At 37.5% G+C, this 24,804-nt stretch overlaps 2 protein-coding genes across 17 annotated transcripts in view; one reads left to right on the top strand and one right to left on the bottom strand.

The window, feature by feature from the left end:
- LOC306865759 (protein transport protein Sec31A-like) overlaps window positions 1–20,949 on the bottom strand; it is a 26,414-nt gene extending 5,465 nt beyond the window's left edge. For 2 of the 11 annotated variants that reach the window (XM_079410539.1, XM_079410541.1), the window contains exons 1-22: window positions 20,771–20,938; window positions 20,067–20,146; window positions 18,982–19,105; window positions 18,203–18,401; window positions 17,990–18,085; window positions 17,334–17,474; window positions 16,127–16,269; window positions 15,948–16,047; window positions 15,711–15,872; window positions 14,590–14,742; window positions 14,281–14,511; window positions 14,115–14,189; window positions 13,981–14,028; window positions 8,405–8,579; window positions 8,087–8,265; window positions 7,711–7,837; window positions 5,921–6,066; window positions 5,660–5,833; window positions 4,978–5,145; window positions 4,794–4,889; window positions 2,409–2,502; window positions 111–461 (exon numbers count right to left, since the gene is read on the bottom strand). In XM_079410539.1, coding sequence (XP_079266665.1) covers window positions 111–461; window positions 2,409–2,502; window positions 4,794–4,889; window positions 4,978–5,145; window positions 5,660–5,833; window positions 5,921–6,066; window positions 7,711–7,837; window positions 8,087–8,265; window positions 8,405–8,579; window positions 13,981–14,028; window positions 14,115–14,189; window positions 14,281–14,511; window positions 14,590–14,742; window positions 15,711–15,872; window positions 15,948–16,047; window positions 16,127–16,269; window positions 17,334–17,474; window positions 17,990–18,085; window positions 18,203–18,401; window positions 18,982–19,105; window positions 20,067–20,145 — 3,061 coding nt within the window. In that variant the 5' untranslated portion in view covers window position 20,146; window positions 20,771–20,938. Of the gene's footprint in view, window positions 1–53; window positions 462–2,408; window positions 2,503–4,793; window positions 4,890–4,977; window positions 5,146–5,659; window positions 5,834–5,920; window positions 6,067–7,710; window positions 7,838–8,086; window positions 8,266–8,404; window positions 8,580–13,980; window positions 14,029–14,114; window positions 14,190–14,280; window positions 14,512–14,589; window positions 14,743–15,710; window positions 15,873–15,947; window positions 16,048–16,126; window positions 16,270–17,333; window positions 17,475–17,989; window positions 18,086–18,202; window positions 18,402–18,981; window positions 19,106–20,066; window positions 20,147–20,770 lie in introns of all 11 variants that reach the window. The other 9 variants (XM_079410540.1, XM_079410544.1, XR_013783898.1 and 6 more) reach the window with 8 other exon arrangements.
- LOC306865758 (uncharacterized protein) lies at window positions 20,950–24,804 on the top strand. 6 transcript variants are annotated; one of them, XR_013783897.1, is made up of 7 exons: window positions 20,950–21,004; window positions 22,285–22,472; window positions 22,834–22,921; window positions 23,552–23,937; window positions 24,024–24,109; window positions 24,245–24,492; window positions 24,544–24,803. XR_013783897.1 is itself a non-coding variant. In XM_079410535.1 (5 exons), the coding sequence occupies exons 2-5, from the start codon at window positions 22,462–22,464 to the stop codon at window positions 24,401–24,403; spliced, it is 642 nt and encodes a 213-aa protein (XP_079266661.1). In that variant the 5' UTR covers window positions 20,950–21,004; window positions 22,285–22,461; the 3' UTR covers window positions 24,404–24,804. The 6 variants fall into 6 exon arrangements, 2 of the variants coding, with proteins under 2 accessions (XP_079266661.1, XP_079266662.1); XR_013783894.1 differs by having other exon boundaries at window positions 22,834–23,937; window positions 24,544–24,804; XR_013783896.1 differs by lacking the exon at window positions 22,834–22,921.

Genomic DNA, 24,804 nt, shown 5'->3' with positions numbered 1-24,804 from the left:
GGGAGCAGAAAAGGCTTTTGACCAGTAGTGTATCTACAATATATATGAAAGACCTGATGATTTTCATCAGTCACTGCTCGTATGTCTTAGATCTGGTGCTGAGTGCAGACCTGTTCTCTGGGAGGCTGGAATCAGTGCGGGTTCATTCTGAGTACCTGGAGCTCTGGCGACCGGAGGAGGAAGATAAGCCGTGGGCGACCCTGGCCCACCATGCTGGAAAGACACGCCAGAAGAGAGAGGAGGAGAGAAAGGCTGGCCTCCCTGAGGAGGCCCAGAAATCACAGGAGGAGCTGCCGGCTGAGAGGAGGCAGGATGCATGAACTGTGGAGGATAGACAGCAGAGGAGGAGGAGTAGGAAGGTTGAGGAGGAAGAGGAGAAGCTGTAGAGGAAGAGTACTGAAGAGGTTGATAGATGCCAGGAGTCCCGGCGGCAGGCGTGAACTGCTGAACAGGAGGATAGTCTGAAGATCATGAGGACAGGAGACAACAGGCATATGCAGTTAATCATTCATAGAGTCATCTCACAGTACAGCCGCAGTTATGAGCGTACAAACATTAATAAACAGCTCTAGTGAAATTATCTTTAACTGTTAACATACATCTGAGTACATACTGAGTAAAATGTTCATGCAAAGATTTTACAGCAGCCAGGATCCATACAAAAATTCATGCATTGGTTAAGTTAACACTTGTTGGGGAACTCTGTCATTCATGCCCCAAAATTAACCATGGTTTTATTACAAAAAACTAAAAATATGGCTACAATAGTTAAACTATGGTAACCACAAATTAACCATGGTTTTATTACAAAAAACTAAAAATATGGCTACAATAGTTAAACTATGGTAACCACAAATTAACCATGGTTTTGCTACACTAACCATAGTTTTCAAATGTGGTATACAAGCCAAAAACCATGGTTAATACACTTTTACTATAATAAAACCATGTTTAATTTTCTAAGGGGAAACCAGAGTGTCGCTTGCCTGTGCAAATCTAGCTGCTGTGCTTTATTATGAGGTGTTTTTAATGGATTTCTATGTATATCTAGACAGATGCTTACTGAGCAAGTCAAAACAATCCACCTCAAATTGCATTTTTTAAGTATAACTAGGCCCTGTCCACACGGAGACACGTTTAGTTGTATAAATTTTGTATCGTATAGGCGTTTTGTCCAGACGGATCTTTTATTAACTAACATTAACACAGATTAATAAATGTATTGTTCCATGTTCGTTTGTATACTGCACGCAAGGTTTATGCGCATAGTCCAAGTCTTCTCCATTTATAGTGTATCTCCGTGGCAGGACTACAGCGCCACATACTGGCCTGGCATGTATACTCCATTGTTTTGTGTCGGTTTCGTGTGTACGCAGATATTTCTTGAGATGAGGGGGAAAAAAAAATATTTTTTTTTATCGAAAAGCATAAATAAAATATTAAATGACTTGAAAACTTGAAATGACGCAACTGATGCAGGTAAGACAACATGGCAGATATGTGACCCTGGACCACAAAACCAGTCATAAGGGTACATTTTTTGAAATTGAGATTTGTACATCATCTGAAAGCAGAACAAATAAGCTAAATAAGATGGGACAATATTTGTCTGAGATACAACTATTTACAAATCTGGAATCTGAGGAAGCAAAAAAATCTAAATATTGAGAAAAAGCCTTTAAAGTTGTCCAAATGAAGTTCGTAGCAATGCATATTACTAATCAAAAATGAAGTTTTGATATATTTACGGTAAGAAATTTACTAAATATCTTCATGGGACATGATCTTCACTTAATATCCTAATGATTTTTGTCATAAAAGAAAAATGTATAATTTTGACCCATACAATGTATTGTTGGCTATTGCTACAAACATACCCGTGCTATTTATGACTGCTTTTGTGCTCCAGGGTCACTTATAGTATATAGATTGTAGTTTTTTACTTAGTGTAAAGTAATTACTCAATAAAAAGAAGTACCTGCTCAGAGATTATGTGATTTTGGACACAGCCAATGTCAGGCTGTCGTTAAGTGAACTGGCTTCGTTTTTGTGTTGTTTTGCTCTGCGGGCACTTGATTGGCAAATTTCTGAAAATGTGAATTTATTGAATAACCAGCTGTCTAGAAAGAGTTAATCTAACAATGCTCGTCAATGTCAAAATGTTTGACATGACCAATTAAATCAAAGGCGGGCTTCACTGTTCACAAATCCGAACATGATTTCTTGAGTTTTACAGGTGAAACATTGTGAGGCAAGAAGTAGCTAAACGTGTGATATTTGACAACTGATAGGAGAAAGCTTTTTAATGTGTCACCTTTAAGCTCATGTAGTGAGGAAACAAACCTTTGTCTGCGGTTTAGTGGTAAGGACGAGGAACACAGTCGTGATTTCTGTGACAGTACACTTACTCTGGTACTGCTGGGAGTACAGGAACGGAGCGGAGGCAGGAGCGGACGCACTCACTGGAGACTGAAGACCAAAGGCTGGAGCGGAGGACTCCATCTGAGGAGACAGAAACGTGTTTAGACTGACGTGTTGAGGAGAACACTGTCATCCGGCCTGCCACCAACACTAGAGATGCGCAAAACTATATCTTTTTATACTATAATATCACTCAAACGTTTGGGGTCGGTAAGGTCTCTTCCGCTCACCAAGCCAAATTTATTTGATTAAAAACACAGTAAAAACACTAATATCGTGAAATATTATTACAATTTAAAATAGCTGTTTCCTATGTGAATATATTGTAAAAAGTCATTTATTGCTGTGTATTTTCAGCATCATTACTCCAGTCTTCAGTGTCACATGATCTTCAGAAATCATAATAATATACTGATTTACTGCTCAACAAACATTTCTGATTATCATCAATTTTAAAAACAGTTGTGCTGCTGAATATTTGTGTGGAAATGGTGATACATTGGATTTTTTTTTAGGATTCCTTGATGGAAAATGTTAAAAGAACAGCATTTATTTAAAAAAAGAAACCTTTTGCAACATTATAAATGTCTTTACTGCCCCTTCTGCATATATCATGTCACCCTTTACATTACTGTGCATCTAAACATCACTTATCACCTATAGCATTTACATAAAGAACCCAAACAACTAGTGCCTTTTGTTATGAATTAATGGCACATTTTATATGTTGATTCTGATACAAATATGTTAAACAACAGTACACTCTGACATCTGACTCCAGCTTTATGAAGTAAAAAACTAAACACTGGAGTCAGACTGCAAGCAGAGAGTGATGGACAACCAGTGGTACCGTATTTTACAGAATACAAGCTGTTTTCTCTATCCTGTGATTTCTACGATGCTAACATTAACGGCAAGCACACAAACTGTGCAAAGAATGAGAGAAGAACATGAGCCCAAGTTTACTTGTATATTGCATTTCAGTTTCACTTAAATTTGTTTTAGCTCGAGTCATAATGAATGCCAATATTTATATTTGCTTTACAGTTGTATTTTACTTTCCCTCAATCCATAACAAACCTTTCAACTTTAAAGCATTCAGAACATAAGAGGGAAGATATATTTTTTAGTGCTTATAATGTTTCTAGATGTTTACCAGTATTTTACATTATTTCTTAATGTAATAATAAAATGTGCTTTATGCACTGTGCATTTTTTTTTCCTCTTAAATGCAAGTTTGGTGCGACTAATTTTCCGGAAAATACGGTAGGTGAAGATATTAGATGTTATAACAAACATATGAGACAAAACAAACATCTGCATTAATGTATGAATGAAGAAAAGCCACAGAAACTCAGAAACTGTCACACCTGCAAACTCAATAATACAAATAATACTTATTAATACTCTTCAAACAATTACTGGAATTTATTGAAATCAGCCATTTCTGATATTAGAATAAAACTAATAACAATATTAGTTTTTTTTTTTTTCGAAAGTAACGTGGTTTGGAAATAACTCCAACTCTAAAGCATAGAACAATAAAAACATGGTTTATTTGATTAAAAATACAGGAAAAAAAAGTTATATTATGAAATATTATTGCAATTTAAAATAACGGTTTCCTATTTTAATACACTTTAGAGTGTAATTTATTTCTGTGATCAAAGCTGTATTTTCAGCATCATTACTCCAGTCTTCAGTGTCACATGATCCTTCAGAAATCACTCTAATATACTGATTTATTATCAGTGTTGGATACAGTTGTGCTGCTTAATATTTTTTTATAGCCTGTGATACTGTTTTCATGATTTTTTGATGAAAAAAGTTAAACAGCATTTATTTTAAAATAGAAATCTTTTTTAACAATAGTATACACTACTGTTCAAAAAATGTAAAGAATTAAATTTAAGTATATAAAAATAGAAACCCATTATTTTACATTGTACTAATATATTTCACAATATTACTGTTTTTGTCCTGTATTTTTGATCAAATAAATGCAGCCTTGACGAGCAGAAGAAGAAAAAAATCTTACTGACCCCAAACTTTTGAAGGGCAGTGTGTATATATATATATATATATAGAGAGAGAGAGAGAGACGAGTTTGCAGGTATGAATCTTGTTTCTCAGTTTAGAAAAGCAAACAAAAATGTGTCTACAGTAAAATGCACTTATAATGGAAGTCACTGGAGTAAACTAGAAAAGATACATTACTGTTTAGACCCAAATACAGCTCTGATGGAGCAAAGCCCACAAGTGATCGACCAAAGAAACCAAAAAGTCAAACTATGGTATTAAATGAGCGGTTTATAGACCCAGCAGGTTTTGCTCATGCGGTATGTGTCTGTCACAGCTCTGTGGGTCTGTACCTGCGGGTCAGCGGCAGGCACGAGCGGGCGAGGGACACTGGGCAGAGCTGTAGGGGTTTGGTTACTCCAGGACGTGACAGTAGTGGCGGATCTACCCTGAACACAACACAAACACAAACACACGCTGGTATCGGCCGCTGGTGAGTCAAACAAAGCACCCGCGTGCTTTACTCGTGTCTCGTACCTGTGGGTAATACTGAGGGTGTGCTGTAGGCTGCGCAGGGACCTGTGGAGGTGGAGGTTGTGTGTATGTCTGCACTGGTACAGCAGCGGGAAGCGTCTGCCTCACTCCAGACTGCTGCTGCTGACCCAGAGCTCTGCTCAGACGATCACGCAGCTGCTGCACAGCAACCTACACACAAATACAAACCATCAACACAGAGCTGGCATTAAACCTTATACACACAACAAAAATTGGTTTGGTGGTATGGGTAGGTTTAAGGGATGGGTCAACAGTGTAATTATAAATGTAATTACAGAAATTAATTACTGATGTAATTACATGCAGGTATTTTTTGAAGTACAAGTACGATGTAAAAACGTGTACACAATAGGTGCATTGTCCCAAATTATTAATTTAAATAGTTGCGCATACGTCCCACTTCATCCAGCGTATGACAGTTAGATGAAGTGAAGTTAGTTATTACGTTATAAATTTATACAGCAGCAGGCCTTTATTCACCCCCCTGGAGCCATGGGAGGCACGTTTTAATAAGGATGGGTGCTCTTTATTTGACTTCTTTTGGACTGTTGAAAAAATAAATAAAAAACACCCACCCCTGCCATTCTAAAGCTTGGAAAAGCAAGGACAATTTTTTATATTGTGTGACCATCTACCAACTTCAGGCACAATTTGTGATGGTCACCTGTTGAGTGTTAGTGGGCAGGTAGGATATGGCCGTCTGTAAGCTGCCCTGTGATGCCAGCAGACTGGCGTACTGATTCATCTTCTCTGCCAGCAGTGCACCCATATCAGGAGAAACACCACCCTGAACTTTCAGCACAGCTCTCTGCAGGACCACCACCTTCTCAACCAGCTCCTACAAACAACGACACAGTTACAACAATGCATTAGTTCATGATGGACTGCAGTCTTGGGCCGGTGAGCTGCTGGAGTCCCGTCTCACCTGCAGTGCCAGCGGGCTGCAGGAGTCCTGAGCTTTGGCCCAGTAGGAGACCAGCTGCTCTATCGTGCCTGCGCAGATGTAGCAGAGACAGGCCTGAGCCTGCAGTGCCGTGTCCTCAGCAGCCTCCAGCCTGGAGCCCAGCAGACCTGCAGGAAATAAATCAAACATTCATGCACAGAACTACCCTGGAAAATATTATAATGGAGTAATCAAAAACAGGGCAATGCAGTATATTATAGGGGTGTAACAGTACAGGTATTCGAACCAAAATTGTTTGATTCGATACATGTGTACTGAACAAATACAGCTTTGCTTTAACCACTGCATGTGCAGAACTTAATTTAAAACTTCCAGTTTTATATACTGTTACTTTCTATAAGAAACAAAGCCTCATCTTTTTAAACCGTGTCCATTTTTTCAGGAAATTCAAATGATAAATGCCGTTTTGGCAAGTTTTTGATGTGGAGTGTTTCTCTTTACTACTAGTTATAACATGAAATAAATGTGAATGAACATCTCATGCCTCATGTAATCGCTCAGTCAGTGTTTTAACCACGGAAAAACGTCAGTAAAACAGTTTGCATAAAATGTCACAAAGCATTACATTTCCCTCAGGCTAGTCGTCGGTGTCCACAGCTCGTTTGTTTGCTAGAGAAGAACAATTTGATAAATATATCCACTACATTAGCCTACATATTAATTATATTTTACTAAAGCTGTTAGTGATGTCTTAATTATTTAAAATATGTTTAAATTAATCTGTCATGAAAATAAGTGACAGTGACATCCATTGTGTAAATGATTACATTTCAACAACAAATAGAAAATGTGTTATTACATTTATTAATGTAAAAATTGCCTAAACTGTCCAATTTACATGTTTGCATACAATTTTTACTTACGTGTCGAGTATTATATCTAATAAATAAATAAAAAAAAAAATAAATTTAATAGTTTGGGCTCTGTTGTTAATTGTAACGTTTAATATTACAGTAATGTGCCAGAAATAGGGCTCCCTATACAGGTTACAGCATTAGCTGTGGTTGATTTTTATCCAGAAGATCATTAATTATAACTGAATTTATTTAAAGACAGAGCAACATTTTGTTCTGTAAACCATTTACTAAAAAGACAATTTAAAGAAGAAGCTATTTAATATAATATCTAATATATTGACAAGCATCTGATTTCTTTATGAATTGTGTCCACTTCTCTTTAACACTGGCCCTCGGCCATCGGGCAGTCCTTATCACCGAGTCCTGATATTATATAGTTATTCAATATATAGTAGCCAATAGGGCTGTGAAATTATTCGGAATACAGTTTCGATTTCGTTTTCTGCCTCCAATGATTCTGAAAATACAATAATCAAGATAAAACGATTGTTTCATCCCAAAATTTGTCAAAATGCGGCACTTAATGATTATTCACGTAAACCCTCGTTGGTTATGTAATAAATGAATGCAGAAACATGTACAACAGTAAACTGGAACCGTGTGGCTCTTAAAGTGACAGCGTGTTATATTCCTGCTGTGTGCTTAATATTAATCAAACAGAAAAAGACAAATTCAAAAATCACACAATGCTCTTGACTGAAGGAATTTGTGTAGCTTTAATAAGTAACAAATTAAGTTTAATTCTTACAGTGAAGACTGTTGTTTTATTTTATATTAGATTATTCATATGCATCGAGCAGCCCTAAATCACAGAGAACACTAAAATATTCAGTTTTCCTCCAGTATTAAGATGTTAGTGTAGCCTGCAGAAGAGATTCTGGACACTCGACTCACCACAGAGCGAGGAAAACTCCTCTGGCTTGGCATAAGTCATTACTGCAGCCAGAGCTTCCTTCCAGTTCTGCAGGTCACATGTCTCCAAAATGTCCAACCAGTCCTTCATCACCACAGCACTAATGAGCTGAAATACATTGAGATCTGACATCAGAGCTACTAGAGTAAATGCAATTCAACACATTCAATATGTTTAGGAAGACTGCATAAAATATTTAATTGCATCTATAACTATAAAAAAGGAAACAGGTTTGTTTCTTGGTCAGGTCCAAATAAAAAAAAGACATATATAAGAGAAGGACAGAGTTCTCATTTATAATAACTCCTATAACAGAAGACACAGAAGCATTTCTGCTGTGGTACTACATGACCTCACCTTAGAGATTTTGCTTTGAGTTTTGGTGAAGTATTTCTTCTGAGTCTTTGCCAGAAGCTCGGGACCTCCAGCAATAGCCAGGATGATGGCGTCAGCCATTCGGTTATCATGCAGACAGAGGTTAACAGCAGCTTCGTAATCCCCAGTCAGCAGTGCCTGGGTGATCAGCCCATCAATGTCTGAAAGAAAAAGCAAGCATGAAGTCATTAGTAAACATTTAACTTCCTTTAGAAGAACTTGACCCCCAATTGTATTTGCTCCATCAACGTTTATAATATCAGTGAAGGTTGTGAGATGAACATTCAAAAGGAAACTTGCCCTGGCTAACTTTGAGGTTAACGGTGTCTGAAGTAGGAGCTGGAGTAACATCTGTGTTGGGCGTCTCCTCAGCAGCAGGTTCTTCATCTTCGAAAGGAATCTCGTCTAGGTCCGGTGTCTCAGCGGCAGGCGGCTCTTCTTCTTCTTCCTCCTCTACAGGGCTTTTCTTCTCAACCTTGACAAGAAAAATACATGTAAATGACAGTGAAAAACATGAGCATTGCTTCCTCTTCCTCTTCCTGGTTCATTTCAACCACTTGATATTCCACACAATTCTAAAAAATGTTGAATGTCATTTTAAAAGCAAAAAACTAAACACTAAAATGTTTTGAACAATACACACACAAAAAGACTAAGAAACCAACAACTGAACTGCCTAGTTGACAACACTCAAAAGCAATAAGTACACCAAATAATCAGAGTAAGAAATTACTTCGATTAAGATTGGATTTAATTGCTTTCAAATCACTTGTTTACATAGCATTTACGGGGTTTTTTTTTTTTTGGTAGTTTTTACCACCTTTTTAAATCACTGTTCATATGTATCCCAAACAAGAACACAAAATATTCAATTTAAATAAGCCTCTTTGTTGTCATATTTTTTCTTGCTTCAGTAGTGAAATGTTCAAATTTGTATCCATAATTTCTCAGAAACACAACTAAAATGCCTCTATACTGGTGTTCAAACTATTAATAAATTACATGATGTTCATGTCTTGTAAAACTGTAAGCAGAAGTGCATTTTATTTTCCATTTCACCATGTTTCAAACTGCTTAAATGCATCACCAGTTCCTCCACCGGAAGATTGACTTACAACATTCTGATTAAGAATTAAGAAAAAAAGAAACTACTGCTACCATCATTTAGTCCATTTAAACGCCATTCTTTTCTTACAATCACCTGCGAGAAATGCGTTCTCATGATAATAAATAAACAAACATGTTAAGGTAATCAAAAAATGTATTAAGCTAACGGCTAGCTATGTGAAGCAACAAGATCAACAGAAAAAAGCGACGATCTTGCAATGCCCAAATGGCTACATTTGTGACCAATGCTGGCAAAATGAGTCAAAATGACCAAATTTTTTAACATTTCAAATCAAAATTACATCGTTCCTCCCACTTTTTTTCTTAATAATCATTACTAGATTAATAAATCACAATATAGCTATTTTTTTTTCTTTGTTGTAGATACACACCGATGCAAAAAAAATTATATATGAAACAAGTATATACTGTACTATAAGTATATAGTGCATTTTACATATAAACAAAAGCATTCACCTAAGAAACACAAATAGTACAATGTAAAAATCACTTTTGTTTATTACAAATAAATTGATTATTAAAACTATAAAAGCAGTTCAATCAAGAGCAGCGAGTGATTCCCTCTTTTCTTTTATTGTTAGATTAACATTAATGAGACTGGCGGCCTTTATTAAGAAATAGTTTAATGCACAGGTCTAATATGTTACACATCCAATGTTTTACCCCAACAGTTCCCCAAACGTTCACTTAAGATATAACCGATTGTGTTTGCGTAAATCTGTGTATATACGTGTCGGGATAGAGCGCCGTCTGTTGTCTTATCTGTGCGCTTCAGATGAGAGTCAGCGCGAGAAGCAAGTGGAGAAAAGGTACTCCTCTCAGAAACCATAAAAATAAAGATACTTTTAGATGTTTAATCACTGTTTGGAGCATTGGGATCACTAGATAAGGCTTAACGAACTCATTTTTGTGAAAACCTCAAATTCAACAATTTTTCAAGTTTTTTGCCCGTAGCTCAAAATTAGCCTGTGCGCATTTCGACTCATTTTGCCAGAATGGGTCACATTTGTTAGTCAACTACCAGCTGTTTTGGTAAAATCACGCTGGTTCTATGTTATGTACACCACAATTCCCAAGGTGGTAGAAAAAGTGCATGCATTTTACTGCAAGACTACACCTCCTACATTTCTAGGCTTGGAAGTTATTTGCAACAAAAATCTACCACAAAAAAGCTACCATTCCAGCATTCCTGTGTGAGATTTCAGAGTAGTTTATGACTCCCTCTATATTTTTCTCCCTCTGCCTTGTCAAGGTTAATTAATTAAATTCCAATACAATTTTACACAGTTACGAGGTAATCCTATCACACAGGGATGCAGCAACAGGAGGCTCTAGCAGGAGCATCGCTGGGCAGGGGCAAGGTACCTCCTCCAATGTCGCTGCCTCTTTAGCCCTGGATTTATTTGGGTCACCACAACCAGAAACCTCTTCGACATGTAGCACAGGCCGGCAATCACTGAGATTCAGAGGATCAGTCTCAGAAACAGGACGCTGCATCATCAAATCAAATTCTGGTGCAGGTGGTTGGGAGTCAACTGGAGTTTGCAAGCTCATGGCTTCTTGAGGCAAGATATCTGGAGAAAGGCCAAGAGCAGCCAGCAGCTGAGAGCTACTTGATGGTGGCATCTCATCAGATGTTGGCTGTTGTAAATCAACAGTAGGTTCTTGTACAGACTCAAGAGGTTCAGCGGGCAGCACTGGTCCAGAATGCACTGCACCAGATGCTTGCTGATTGACTGGCACAGATTGCTGAAACTCAACTGTTTGTGCACATGAAGGAAGAGACTCTTGTGGCACCACTGCAGCAGCAGATTGAGGAGGTAACATTAGATCTGAAGATCCCAGATGCTGAGGTTCAAAGAGTGGCACAGACCGTGACTGCTCTTGAGCTCTGACTATCATTTGACCAGAAGAATCAACCTGTGATGTGGGTGTGGATATAGGCATTTGGTCAAAGGGGTAGGTGAGATCAAGTGGAGGCGTCTGGTCACAGAAGGTGGTGAGATCTACTGGTGGGGTGAAGTCCACTGAGGGCTGTGACTGAGATTTCTGGGTTCTGGCACTGGGGACAATTGTGGGCTCAAGCAGAGGTTCATTCACATACTCAAGGTTTGGAGGACATGGATATTTTGGCTCGAGCTGAGGCTGAGCCGACACAGCAATGAGTTCAGTTTCTGACTGAGTTTCAAGGACTGGTTCAGGCTTAGAAACAGGGTCAGGCACAGGGTTTGAGACGGGAACAGGAGTGGGATAATGGTGAGGTATGGAAGAAGGTATGAGTGAAAGCTTCACACACACCACAGTCAGGATAAGATGGAATGCAATGGTGAAAAATTAAGCAAACAAGATTATTACATTGAAGAAGTGATGCTTATATGAAAAGCTAATAAAGTCTATGACTTTTGGCAACCTCTGCCACTGGTTTACAGATTCCTATGTGAATGTCATGTGAGCCTGGACCATAAAAGCAGTCTGAAGTCGCTGGGGTATATTTGTAGCAATAGCCAATAATACACTGTATGGGTCAAAATTATCTATTTTTCTTTCATGCCATAAATCATTAGGATATTAAGTAAAGATCATGTTCCATGAAGATATTTTGTAAATTTCCTACTGTAAATATATCAAAACTTAATTTTTGATTAGTAATATGCATTGCTAAGGACTTAATTTGGACAACTTTAAAGACAATTTTCTGAATATTTAGATTTTTTTTGCACCCTCAGATTCCAGATTTTCAAATAGTTGCATCTCAGCCAAATATTGTTCAAACCATACATCAATGGAAAACCTATTCAGATTATGAATAAATCCCAATTTCAAAAACATTTACCCTTATGACTGGTTTTGTGGTCCAGGGTCACATATGATGACCACTGCATTGTTCATAGAAATTGTGTGTTCTTAAACTCATCTGTTCCTGCAGCTATATTCCTTGTGTGATATGCATTTACTGTAAATTACTGTTTTTCTGAAACAAACCAGACTCAATGATATATTCAGCTGACAAATGTGATTTCTGAAAAGAGCAGCCTTCGAAATGACACTGCTATAGTGTTGTTAAAGATGCATTCAGTAGTTATTTCAGGTCACTGAAGACGGCCTTTCTGTCTTCAGATCATTTCTGTTTCTTCAGCTGTACATATTGATTCTCCCGTTGTCTCCACTGGTACAATAATAATTATGGTGCACTGTCTAATTTGCGCTCTTCACATCAGCAAACAACACTGTCTACAGAGGCGGAAGCCAATGAGCATGAGGATTCTCTTTACGTTTACCAGGTCACATTATTTCAACATTTTCGAACCCTTGTTAAATAAACTATAATGAGAACAGTCTTCATCTCGTGTGAGTGAACACTATTCAGACAACTCTTGAATTTATTTAAGGTATTTATCAGCACCAAACTACTGAATGCTCCTTTAAAGGGTTACTCCACCCCAAAATGAAAACTGTGTCATTAATCACTTACCCTCATGTCGTTCCAAACCCATAAAAGCTTTATTCGTCTTAACACAATTTAAGATATTTTGGATGAAAACCGGGAGGCTTGTGACTGTCCCATTGACTGCCAAACAAATAACACTGTTGAGTCCCAGAAAAGTCACAAGCCTTCCGGTTTTCATCCAAAATATCTTAAATTGTGTTCCGAAGATGAACAGAGGTTTTACGGGTTTGGAACGACATGGGGGTAAGTGATTAATGACAAAATTTTCATTTTGGTGTAGAGTAACCCAATAATGTCAGTTGCAGATTTTGACAGAACACCATATAAGTATTTCCTATATTAAACATCATGAATAGTTCAGCCATGAAACTCTATTTGCGTTCTAATTGGTTCATTCAATTCAATGTTCCCAGCCAATGGGATTCACATACTCATTACTGTTTACCTATATAACCAGGACATATTCAATGAATGCTATGTCTGCGCTCTATGCACGTCCTCATGTTAGCCCACCACCTCCCCAGCACCACTTGCCTAGATCTGCTACGAGCAGCAGCATGTTTCCTTTTAAATTGATGACTTTGAGCATTTAGCAGAAGCAAGTCTACTTGCTCTGCAGCAGCAGCAGTGTAGAAGATCTAGTCCACCAAGACCAAACCTATGCACCTATTTACATTAATAAAGATTTTATCATTTATCCCAGAAGTTGTCATGACTGAATTATATTTATGTAATTCTTAGAAATGGCAAGGGTCGGCATTTCCGGTTCTGACTGGCTGGCTACTTAGCAACTGCTAGGGGTCAGGGTACAGGTTGCAAGCTTTTATCAGTTTGCCGAGTCACAAAATGTTGTTCATAAGTTACTAGGCTTTTTAGAATAATAAAAAAAAAAAAAACATGCATTTGCCAGAAATTTGCCATTCATGCACTAAAAGATTTCAGTTAAAGAATTCAAGTTGATTTTGGAGGTAGTTGTTAGTACAACTATTTTTTTCACTTTGTTTGGTTTATCAATTAGAAAAAGAATTGAGCCGCTGAAAGTTATGCAAGCATCTTCTCCTTGAAGAAAAAAAAAAAAAAAGAGTTCCTTTTCACTTCCCCTTGCTTAGAGGGAAGCACATGAAACAAAAAAAAAAGTAGTTGTGTTGCTGTCTTTTGTGCAATGAATTAAAGCACAAGCATCTTCTTGCTTGGTTCTCAAAAAGTCAAACAGGCTCAAACTGAATGCAGAGGTTGCCTGAACGAGTCCAAAATAGAAAGGTTTAACCGTCAGCTAAAACACAATGACTGGTGCACTTACCACATCAGCCTCATCAGATTTGCAGGTCCTTTCTAATGCTGATGCAATCTGAAAACCACAAGCAAAACTAATCAAGACACGAAGAATCAGATACAGATATTCACACTTCAAACACTGTGAACACACAAAAATACCTTTAAAGCGAGCTCTTCCTTCTTGTATCCCAAAAGATCCAAATATTTCCCTCGTGCATCTTCTTCAAAGTTCACCTGAACACATAAATCTATTGGTTACAACTTCGGTAAAGATTTGATTAAGTAATACAAGTACGACAGCTTCTAAACTATTCTAGTGTCCCACCTTCAGAAAAGACCAAATGGTCTTCTCAAATTCACTCTGAGCAGCTTCAATCTTGGTTTGGCAGTACTCAAGGAAATTTCCTGCAGTGAGTGTCGCCTGGAGTTGGTTTGAGCGATCAAGGAAATCTGTTTCTGTCACAACCTGACTGATATAAACCACATGGGCAGCAGTCTGCTGGGGCTGTTGGGCTGCTGGCTTGATGTTGTCCAAAGTGACTAGTTTTCCACCAAACTGCTCACAAAAAGACAAAAGCTGATTAGAAACAAGCACATCATTTTTAAGGTGTCTATTAGATCTGTGGCCACTTACAGCAAAAGATGCTCCAACTGGTCTACGTATCCATTTGGGGGGTTTTTTGAGAGGCGTGACGGTGCTTTGGGACGTGGCGGTCTGAGGCAGCTGTAAAGGTGGCAGCGCCTTGCCCGTACCAAAAGGATCCATATTTCCAAATGAACTACTTAACTGTTGAGCCAAAGAACATCAGGAGCAACTGTGAGCAGATCAGTGTTCAACCTAATGAAAATGTTAGCATGTATTAAACTATTATGCCCTTTTTACAAGATGTAATACGAGTCTCAGGAGAACCCCAGAATGAGTCAGTGAAGTTCAGCTCAAAATACCTCACAGATCTTTTATTATATAATTTTGAAAATGCCTATTCTGGGTGGAAGCAGAAAAAGGTTGATTTTGTGCATGTCTCTTTAAATGCAAATGAGCTTTTGCTCCCCGCCGCCTTTTCCAGATCCTACCTCATACACTATGCTAAAAAAACATCTGTTTGGTTTTGATTATCATCTCCATCACACTGAAATCATGTGTTTTAAACCATATCAGTTTAAACTTCTGATATACAGTTTTCTGAGCACACAGAAAGCTTCGGTTACACGGCATGTGAGCACTAGGTTCTCTTTCATAGTTTGTGCTTTAACTGTCAAATACACACAAGTTTGTTAAAAACACACAAGTTACAAAAACAGTCGGTTATGTCTGTGAAGGTAAACAGCAGGTAAGGAAATCGCATGTTTATATTAGATCTGTGTGGCAGCAGCATAATATACAGTAAATAAAAATTAATCTAAATAGTGTTGTGTACTCGTCAGTGCAGCCAAAGACAGAGCTGTTAGCATGCTTTGCTCGAATTGTCCCCATGGCGTTAAAACTGGAGCACCGTTGTGAAAACATAATGGCGGCGCCGTGGGTGGAAATGTGAGGATTAAGCGGCAGTAATATTTTTAATAAAACCCCTTTTCTACATCACGGGCGGAAGTTAAATCTGCCACATTCGTTTTTTCACAAGCTTGCAGAGAAAGGTTTACCAAAAGAATTTACTGGGTTAATATTTTCCACGTTTTCTGAGTCCAGATTATAGCACTTAAACATGGAAAAAGTCAGATTTTCATGATATGTCACCCTTAAGAGTTAAGTTGTACCTGTTCGGCCTGTAAAGTAATGGCGTTGTCATTGCTCCCTCCCATAACGGAGTAGATGCTGATATGGCCATCAAAGGCAGCAGCAGACAGCACAGCTGGGTTTCTGGGACACCACTGGATGTCAAAACACCACTGAGTACTGGTGGGCAGCTCATACAGGACCTGATTGAAAAGACATCGCAGGTTACACCCCACAACATTTTCACCACAGTATTCATCACACGACTAAACTCTCACCTCAGCCGTGTTGGGGTTCCAGCACAGGATCCGGTTATCTTTCCCGCAGCTCAGGAGCAGCTCTGGATCTGCTTCGCTCCAGGCTATGGCCAAAACACCCCTGAAAGCATACATATAGACCAATGAGGATAAAGAAAGACTCAAGGAGGTTAAGAGTACCTGCTGATGTTTATATCTACCTTGTGTGGCTCTCCAGCACTTTGAGAGGGGACGTGGCAAAGCGCAGGTCCCACATTTGGATGACGGGCATCCGGTCGTCTTCAGACGCCAGAACCAGCTGAGTGGCCACCTCCGGGTTCCAGGCCAGACCAGAGCAATGCATCTGAACCACAACACAAACTCGATCAAAATCACATGCATCACGAACACTAACATCAGACAGTAATAACAACAAAATACTACTTCAATACACAGGCATATCCTAGCAGAACTATAGTAATAACTAGGGCTGTCAAGCGATTCGAATTTTGAATCTAATTAATTACACAATGGCTATTAGCGAATTAATCACACATCAAATTTGGCTGAGAAAAGATCTATTATTGTGTTAAATGAGAAAAGCAATCAATCAATCAAAGGCATTACAAACAGTAGCTTTATTAGAAATATTTCATATGATTCAACAAAAGGATTTATCATTACAAAACTTAGGTAAGTTAACCTTTGAGAAATTTGAAAAATGTCACAGTATTTTTTTTTTCATACAATAAAAGTCAGTGGCAACAAACTGTTTGGTTACCAACGTTCTTCAAAATATCTGCTTTTATGTTCTGAAAAAGTCATACAAGTCTGAAACAACATGCTGGGATGAACTATTGCTTTAATAGTTTTTTATTAATATGGAAATATGATTATATTATTGATGAAATTATATTCTAAATAAGAAATCAAAACTGCCAGTAGGTTGGCGGGAAAGGTCTTAATGAGTAAATTGAGTCATTCGTTAATTTGATTCATTCAAACAGCTGATTCATTCAGGAATGAGGCTCTCTATATGAATCACTGAATCATTGGTTCACCCGATTCATTCACAACACCGATCCATTAAGAAATCACCACTTTGTGCTGCTCAGAATTGCATAACAGTTCTGCTGTGGCTTTACAGTTGAAAATTGAGCTAAATCAGACAATACTGTGCCACCAATCAATTGTATGAAATTTAAGATAATCTGCACAGGTCTGGTGCGAGTGCATTACATGTATTAATAATTTAATGCATTATGTTTCTTAACTAATTAATTAATTTTACACATTATATCGACAGCACTAGTAATAACTTCATACTTTGTCAGTAGTTAAATACACCACATTTTTATGCATTATTATATCTGTTATTATTAGCAAATGTTTAGTAAAATCAAGGCAAAAAGGAATAACTGCACAAACCCTGTTGCTGTGGTCGCTGACTTTGATGATCAGGTCGTTCTTTCTCAGATCCCAGACTGAAGCTTTTCCGCTGGGACTGGCCGAGGCCAGGATGTGCTGCACCTGTTTGTTCCACGCAACACAGCTGATGTCCTCTAGGGGCTAAAAGCAACAACAAAGTCAATATTAGACAAGGGTGACGGGGCAGTTTTTCCATCCACCAGGTAAAAATCTGATTGTTTAAAAGGACCCCCATTATCCACAACAATGTTTATTGTAAACTAATAGGTTTCTCTGTAATGCTTTGCGTTCAAGAAGTTTTAAGAGCTAAATGTTCTTCAGTGAAGATCCCACTCTTTTTAACCAATGCATTTATGTGACTTTTACATTCGTTCATGATTTACAGGATAAGGATTTATGGAAATATTTTAGGTGTGTTAAAGGTGTGAATTTAAATAAGAAACATCTGGATTTTTTTTGTAAAGTTTCAGCTTATTTTAAGTCATCTTGTGGCCCGCTTGAGAGACGCTGCTCAAACTACAATCAATAGCATAGTGATGCCTTCCCATGAAAACCCTACTAATGACATTCATAAAAACACAATGCATCTTCTCAACGTTTATCAGAAATCAAGAACAAAACTAGACCTCCTTCTTGAGTGCACAGATGATCTGTACCTGTGTTTTAGGACCTGGAGTCATTGGGGAGCTTAAGTTGTTCAAATCCCAAATGTAGATTTCTGACTCATTTCCCCCAGAGACCACAAGGTTTGACTAAAGAAAAAAAAAAGGAGTTATGTACACTGATCATAACACCACTTAAGTGACATGGAGAAATAATAATTCTTGCACAAGCTGAGCAAAGAATAAGAGCTTGGTTTGGGTAATTACCTGAAACGAGTTGACATCGAGAGCTCTTACTGGTCCCGTGTGTTTCTCGCTCTGGGCAATGATCACTTCACTGTCTCCAGCAATGATTTTGGAGGCGTCATAGAGGATGATGTTGCCATTCTCTCCTCCAGCGATGAGGACACCCGATGGCAAACTCTGGTCCTCAATGCCACGTGGACCCCAGACTAGTTTGTGGTATCTAGAGACAGAACAGAAAGGTTACTACTGGGGTTCAAAGTTAACACTTAAGTACAAGACGAGAGCAAAAATGGCTTTGGTAAATGAATAAAACCAAGTTATTCACCCAATTGCAACATTAAATAGATAACATTGATTTATTTTATCATTTAGGAATGATATCCCCTTGCTAATGTAACAAAAAGCTAAAGAAAACATCTGCCGTGATTTGTTTAGCAGTTTATCTAAGATGCTTAATTTTTGTCCTCAGAGCTCAAAATGAATATATATTTCGACCTGCCTTTTTCCTGTTTTCATTTTACAGACCCGGATTTCTGCACTGTTTTAGAAGAACAGCTCACACAAAAATATTAAAAGTCAATCATCATTAACCCATTATCATTTTCAACTTTATTACTTCCATGCAAAACAAAACATTTCACAGAAACTCAAGAGGTGCGTACAATGAAAGTGATTGGACACTTATCAAAAAGCACTATAAAAGATATACTCCACTGTTTTCAATGGTGAGATTTGTTCTGTGGTCATTCGGAGGACAGAACTGTAAATCACTAGCAGATAATGCGAGTAAAACACAGTACCTGTGTGGAGAGGAGAAAGAACCACATGACTTCATGGCTAAAGTGGGATCAGCCAGATCCAGTTCAAAGATCTCCAGAGATGCATTGGTGCTGAAGGTGGCATCGAGCTGCTGGGCCGACGTTCCTGAACACATTCATCAGTGAGACACATTAGACAAAACACACCTCATATTTAATATTTGACAGGAATAAAAACAAGGCTGTGAGGGACTGAAGTGTCCAGTGGACTGTACTGTTGATTAACAACAACATACTGATTGTTCAGCTGACTAAATATCTTTCTGAAAAAACAAAACAAAACTTTCAGTTGACAAAAAAAGTCCATAAAACAGTTTTGAAGTTGTTAAAGTGACAATCTGGGACCTTTATACAGTGTGTGCCATTGTAAATACTGTAAGTCTGTCCCTTACAGCCTTGTTCTCATCCGTGTTTAATTCAGTATGGCGTCTAACCTGACTAAGGTCTATAATTAGACTTTTTACAAGACTTTTCCAGTTGCTTGTGATTACTCTTAAGGGATTTTTAAAGGGTTAGTTGACCCCAAAATGAAAATTCTGTCATTATTTACTCACCCTTGTGTCGTTTCAAACTCGTAAGACCTTTGTTCATCTTCGGAACATATTTTTGATTAAATCCGAGAGCTCTCTGACCCTTCACAGGGACAGTTTTATCCATGTCCTTGCTACGTTTCTGGACCTGGGAACATTTCAGTTGCGTTGCGGTCTATGGAGTGTCAGAAAATTCTGGGATTTAATCAAAAACATCTTAATGTGTGTTCAGAAGATGGGTTTGGAACGACACGAGGGTGAGTAATTAATGACAGAATTTTCATTGTGGGGTGAACTATCCCTTTAAGAATCTGATTCACTAACGAATCATTTAGACTGATTTGTGAAGCGGTTCAACAAACACATTGAAAAGAACTGACTACAAAAAAAACAGATGTCAGTATTACTTGTGAGCAAGTTTGTACCGTACACAAGAGCAATATCATAAAAATGTTAAAGATAAAAAAAAAAGTACTAAAAGAAGCTGTGAATCATAGCGAGAGTTTGGCAATGAGTTCAGTGACTGATAGCAGTTACCTGCAGCCAGATAGATGGGGTGTTGTTGAGCTGGACTCCAGGCCTGGATGGCTGTTCGCTTAATTTCTTTTAGCTTCATCCTATGATTAAATATATAAACATATGCATTGACCATGCTTTGATTATTTAGTAAATGTCACATTGACAGTCAAGGTGCAAATAGTTTAGGTAAGTCAAGGTAATAAGGTTTAGTATATTGTATAACTCAATGGAAAGATCTACCAGTTGACACGAAGTTTATTTGGGAGTATAATGAAATTATACATGAATTATTCGGTAACACTTTATTTTAAGGTGTCCTTGTTACACAATTTACATGTACTTACTATTATAAAAACAATAAATTATGCATAATTTCATGCATCAAACATATAGTAAGTACATGTAGTTCATTAATATTACTCAGAAATTAAATGTATAATTACACTAGAACAAAAACAGCAGCTGGGAGCTTCACTGCAAACAATGAAGAATATCCTGCTGCTAAATAATTTAATTTAAGGCATAACACCTAGTTATGCAGTTTGCAATACATTGGACAATGAATGTGTAGAATAACTTAAAAGAGAAATTCTTAATAAAGCAGTGTTATACATGACAAGATGTTCAGGACAGACATGTTTAGTGAATAAATGTGAAATCTGTAGACGTTTAAACAGATAATACTGTAGCAGAGAGGCTAATGCTAGTTTTAAAGTGTTTACCTTCTCTCGTCGCGCTTCCAGCGGTCATCCACACACAGACACGAGCGTTAGAGGGAATTATCAGGATAACTTTATGAGATCCGTGGGTTTGTGTGAGGTTTGTCTGCAGAGGAACAGAGCTCCACGTCCCCACTGCTGTCCATCAACGTGGCACAACAAGCCCCGCCCACCGAGGCGACGACTTCCGGCAGCGACGCCCTCCCCACTCAGGCGGAAGAGCTCTGTGTTTGTTGTGTAAGTGTGTGTTTTTGGTTTTTTCTGGTGTTTGCACGTCTCAAATCTCACTTAGTGATGTTTATCAGCTTTAAATATCAGATTAGCGATTTCTAAGATTATTTGCGCGGGTGATTTTTATGGCATGAAATCTTATTCAGATTTCTTCACGGCCGGTATTATAGCAGTAACGTTACCATGGTAACGTTACAGTGCTGGTATTAAACGCCATAGTAACGTTACTGAGTGATTACAGTATTCATTTACCGTGGTTATACTTGAGGAGCTTTAAAGGTGGCATTACAGTACATGTACGCTCTTTCAAGAATATTTAGCTTTAGATGTATATTTAAAGGAATAGTTCACCCCCAAAAAATGTGCTAAATATTTACTCACCCTCAGGCCATCCAACATGTAGATGAGTTTGTTTCTTCATCAGGTTTGGAGAAATGCAGCATTACATCAGTGGATGGGTGCCGTCAGAATGAGAGTCCAAACACTGATAAAAACATCCACAAGTAATCCATACGACTTGAAAAGCTGTGTGTTTGTAATAAATCATAATGATATATTAGTTTAACAAACATTCAGCTTTTCATTTCATAAGATGTTAATTGATGGACTGGATTATTAGAGCAGCGATTCTCATTTTTTGACTCCAAGACAATATTTAAAAGCCCTCCCATCTAAAGCTCATATTTAAAAATGAAAAAAACTAAAAAATATGATATAATATAAGCTTTATTTTTTTTTGTTTAATGTTTTAATTGAGATTGCTTTAATAAAACCGAATGTATTAATTTTAAATGATTTCAATGACTAACTGAGGCCCCTGTCCCCGTGTTGAGAAACCACTACACTAGAAGACACAGTCCCCGAATTACCAGAATATTGCATGAATTTAATTGTGTCAAGCAAAAACACTAAATTGTAATTATATTGTTTGCATAATTCTAATCATCCAGCATTTAGCAGTGGAGCTCATCCAGTGGAGAGACTAAATTAATATAATATGACTGTACCTCAAGGTACCTTGAGAGGATGCAAGCCGTTTCTGTGAAAAAGCATTGTAGATTGTACAATATTTGAGGACTAGACACTTTCTATATCAAAAGACAGTGTGTTATATTTGAAGATATTCATGATCAGTCGGTGAAATTTGACAGAATTGTCATGCGACTTGACATTATTTCAATAACTTATTTCGAGATTTCTTTTTGGTTGTGTACCATTTCTAAGTTGAGTATATATATGACATATTACACCTTCAGAGACTAAAACAAAATAGTTTCTTCTTCCAGAGTACAAGTCCTGCACCAGAAACTGCCAAACTGCATCAGTTTATTCACTGGTGATACAGTAGAAAGTAGGAGAGATGAGCCGGTGGGTAAGCTGAGACACCTGTGCATTGATTTATCATGTGACCAAACAATCTGGAAGAGCACAGCATATCATATCCAGCTGTCTGTAAATGAGAGATGCACAAGCGGTAAGATTGTTTTCATATTTGTTTTATTTGAAAAATGAGTTTATTTTTCCATTTCAAATCAAATTTGTTCAACTCTAAAATCATACAGTGCAGTTTAAACAAAGGTTATGACTTAAAATGAATATATGAAGACAGTATTTTAATTTATGTAATAAAAATATATTAAATAAGAAAAAATGCTAAATAGATGCTTTGATGTATACGATTCTTATGTTCATCAAGGCTGCATTTATTGGATGAAAAATACAGTAAAAACAGCAATATTGTGAAATATTATTACAATTTAAAACAACTGCTTTTTATGTGAATTGTAACATTTTTAGTTTTATTAATTCTGTGATTAAAGCTTATTTTTCTCCAGTTTTCAGCATCACATGATCTTCAGAAATCATTCTAATATGCTGATCTGCTGCTCGAGAAACATTTCTGATTATTATCAATGTTGACAAGTTTGTGTTGCTTAATATTTTTGTGAAAACAGTGATACAGTTTTTAAGGATTCTCTGTATATATTCTCTGTCATATATTTGAAATATTTTGTAGCAATATAAATGTCTTTACTCTTAATTTTAAGCACTTTAATGCATCCTTGCTGAATAAAAGTATTATTTCATTTCAAAAGATATATATATATGTGACCCTGCAGCACTAAACCAGTCTTAAGTAGCACAGGTATATTTGTAGCAATAGCCAACAATACGCTGTATGGGTCAAAATTATAGATTTTTCTTTTATGCCAAAAATCATTAGGATATTAAATAAAGATCATCTTCCATGAAGGTATTTAGTAAATTTCCTACCGTAAATATATCAAAACTTAATTTTTGATTAGTAATATGCATAGCTAAGGACTTGATTTGAACGACTTTAAAGGTGATTTTCTCAATATATCAGATTTTCAAATAGTTGTATCTCAGCCAAATAATATCTGATCCTAACAAACCATACACCAATGGAAATATCATTTATTCAGCCTTCAGATGATGTATACATAAAAAAATGACGCTTATGACTGCTTTTATGGTCCAGGGTCGTGTGTGTGTGTAATTCACAGCTTGTGCTGTTGTCAAACACCACAGGAAAGCGATCATGCCACGGAACTATATTCGTAAAACGGACTGGGGTTCAGTAACCTATGAGGAGCTGGAGAAAGCATTTGTCGAAGTGAAGCGTGGGAAATCTATCAGAACGGTGGCAAAAGAAAGAAAGATCGGCAGGTCCACCCTGCAGCGCTACATGAAGAAGGCAGAAGAAAAACGAGAGAAAACCGTGGGCTACAGAGGAACGGCTGAAGCCAGGAGGATCTTGTCTGAGGAGTTAGAGGAGGAGCTTGCAGAAAACATCCGCATGCTGGCTGAAGGCGTGCACAGCCTCACGCCAAAGAGATGCAGAGAAATCGCTTTTGAATTTGCACAGAGGAACAACATTCCCGTCCCCAACAACTGGGGAGAGCAGAGGTTAGCAGGTAGGTTTTGTTGTGACACTTTAATTCAGTAATTCATCCGACAGCTTCTGTGTTGCCAGCTTGATTTTTTGTTTTAATGCCTGTAGGTCGAGATTGGCTCAGTAGTTTCATAGCCCGCCACAATCTCTACAGCCACATAACTGAAGCGGCATCTTTAGGAAGCTACGGACAGGTGACAGAGCTACTGAAGCATATTCGACTGAATCAATAAGTTGATTAGCAATCAGAATCAGCTGTAATGGAAATGCACTGGTCAAAATGTGTGGGAGTTTTAGAGCTGACATATTTACGTTTCTGCATGTTCTAGATCTTCAGTTTCAGTCTCATCAACCAGGACGAAATCAAGAAAGAAATCAAAGAGGAGCGTGATGTTCCTGTCCCCATCCATCAGACTTCAGGGGAGGACAGCGCTCAAACCAGGGATTCAGACCGAGACCTGTTAGATGCTGACTTATTTCTGACATGATGTTATATGAGGAAACACAATGCAAAAAAAAAGACATTTTGATGCTTAATCGTGTCTCCTGTTTGTATAGGAATATCATAACAAAATAAGTACTTTAAAATAATTTCAAATGAGGTCATGCATTATTATTCAAAATTCAGTTCATGCTGTTACTTATATAAATCATTCATAATAATGTTATTTCTCAAGATAATGCAACAAAATTGTGTATTCATATATGTATTTATTTATTTGTATATTCCTGTAGCTTAGTAGAGCATGGCACTTGCAACGCCAAGGTTATGGAGAAACCTTGTGGATATGGATGCTTCTTTAGATCTGTTTTATAAAAAACCCTTTCAAAAGTTATACTGTGCATACAATTGTGTTATAACATATTAAATACGGTGCTTTCAGAAAGT

Source organism: Barbus barbus, assembly GCF_936440315.1.
Source record: "Barbus barbus genome assembly, chromosome: 47".
Lineage (NCBI taxonomy): Eukaryota > Metazoa > Chordata > Actinopteri > Cypriniformes > Cyprinidae > Barbus > Barbus barbus.
Note: the sequence above shows the minus strand (reverse complement) of the source record. Positions and strands in the feature narration are given on the sequence as shown.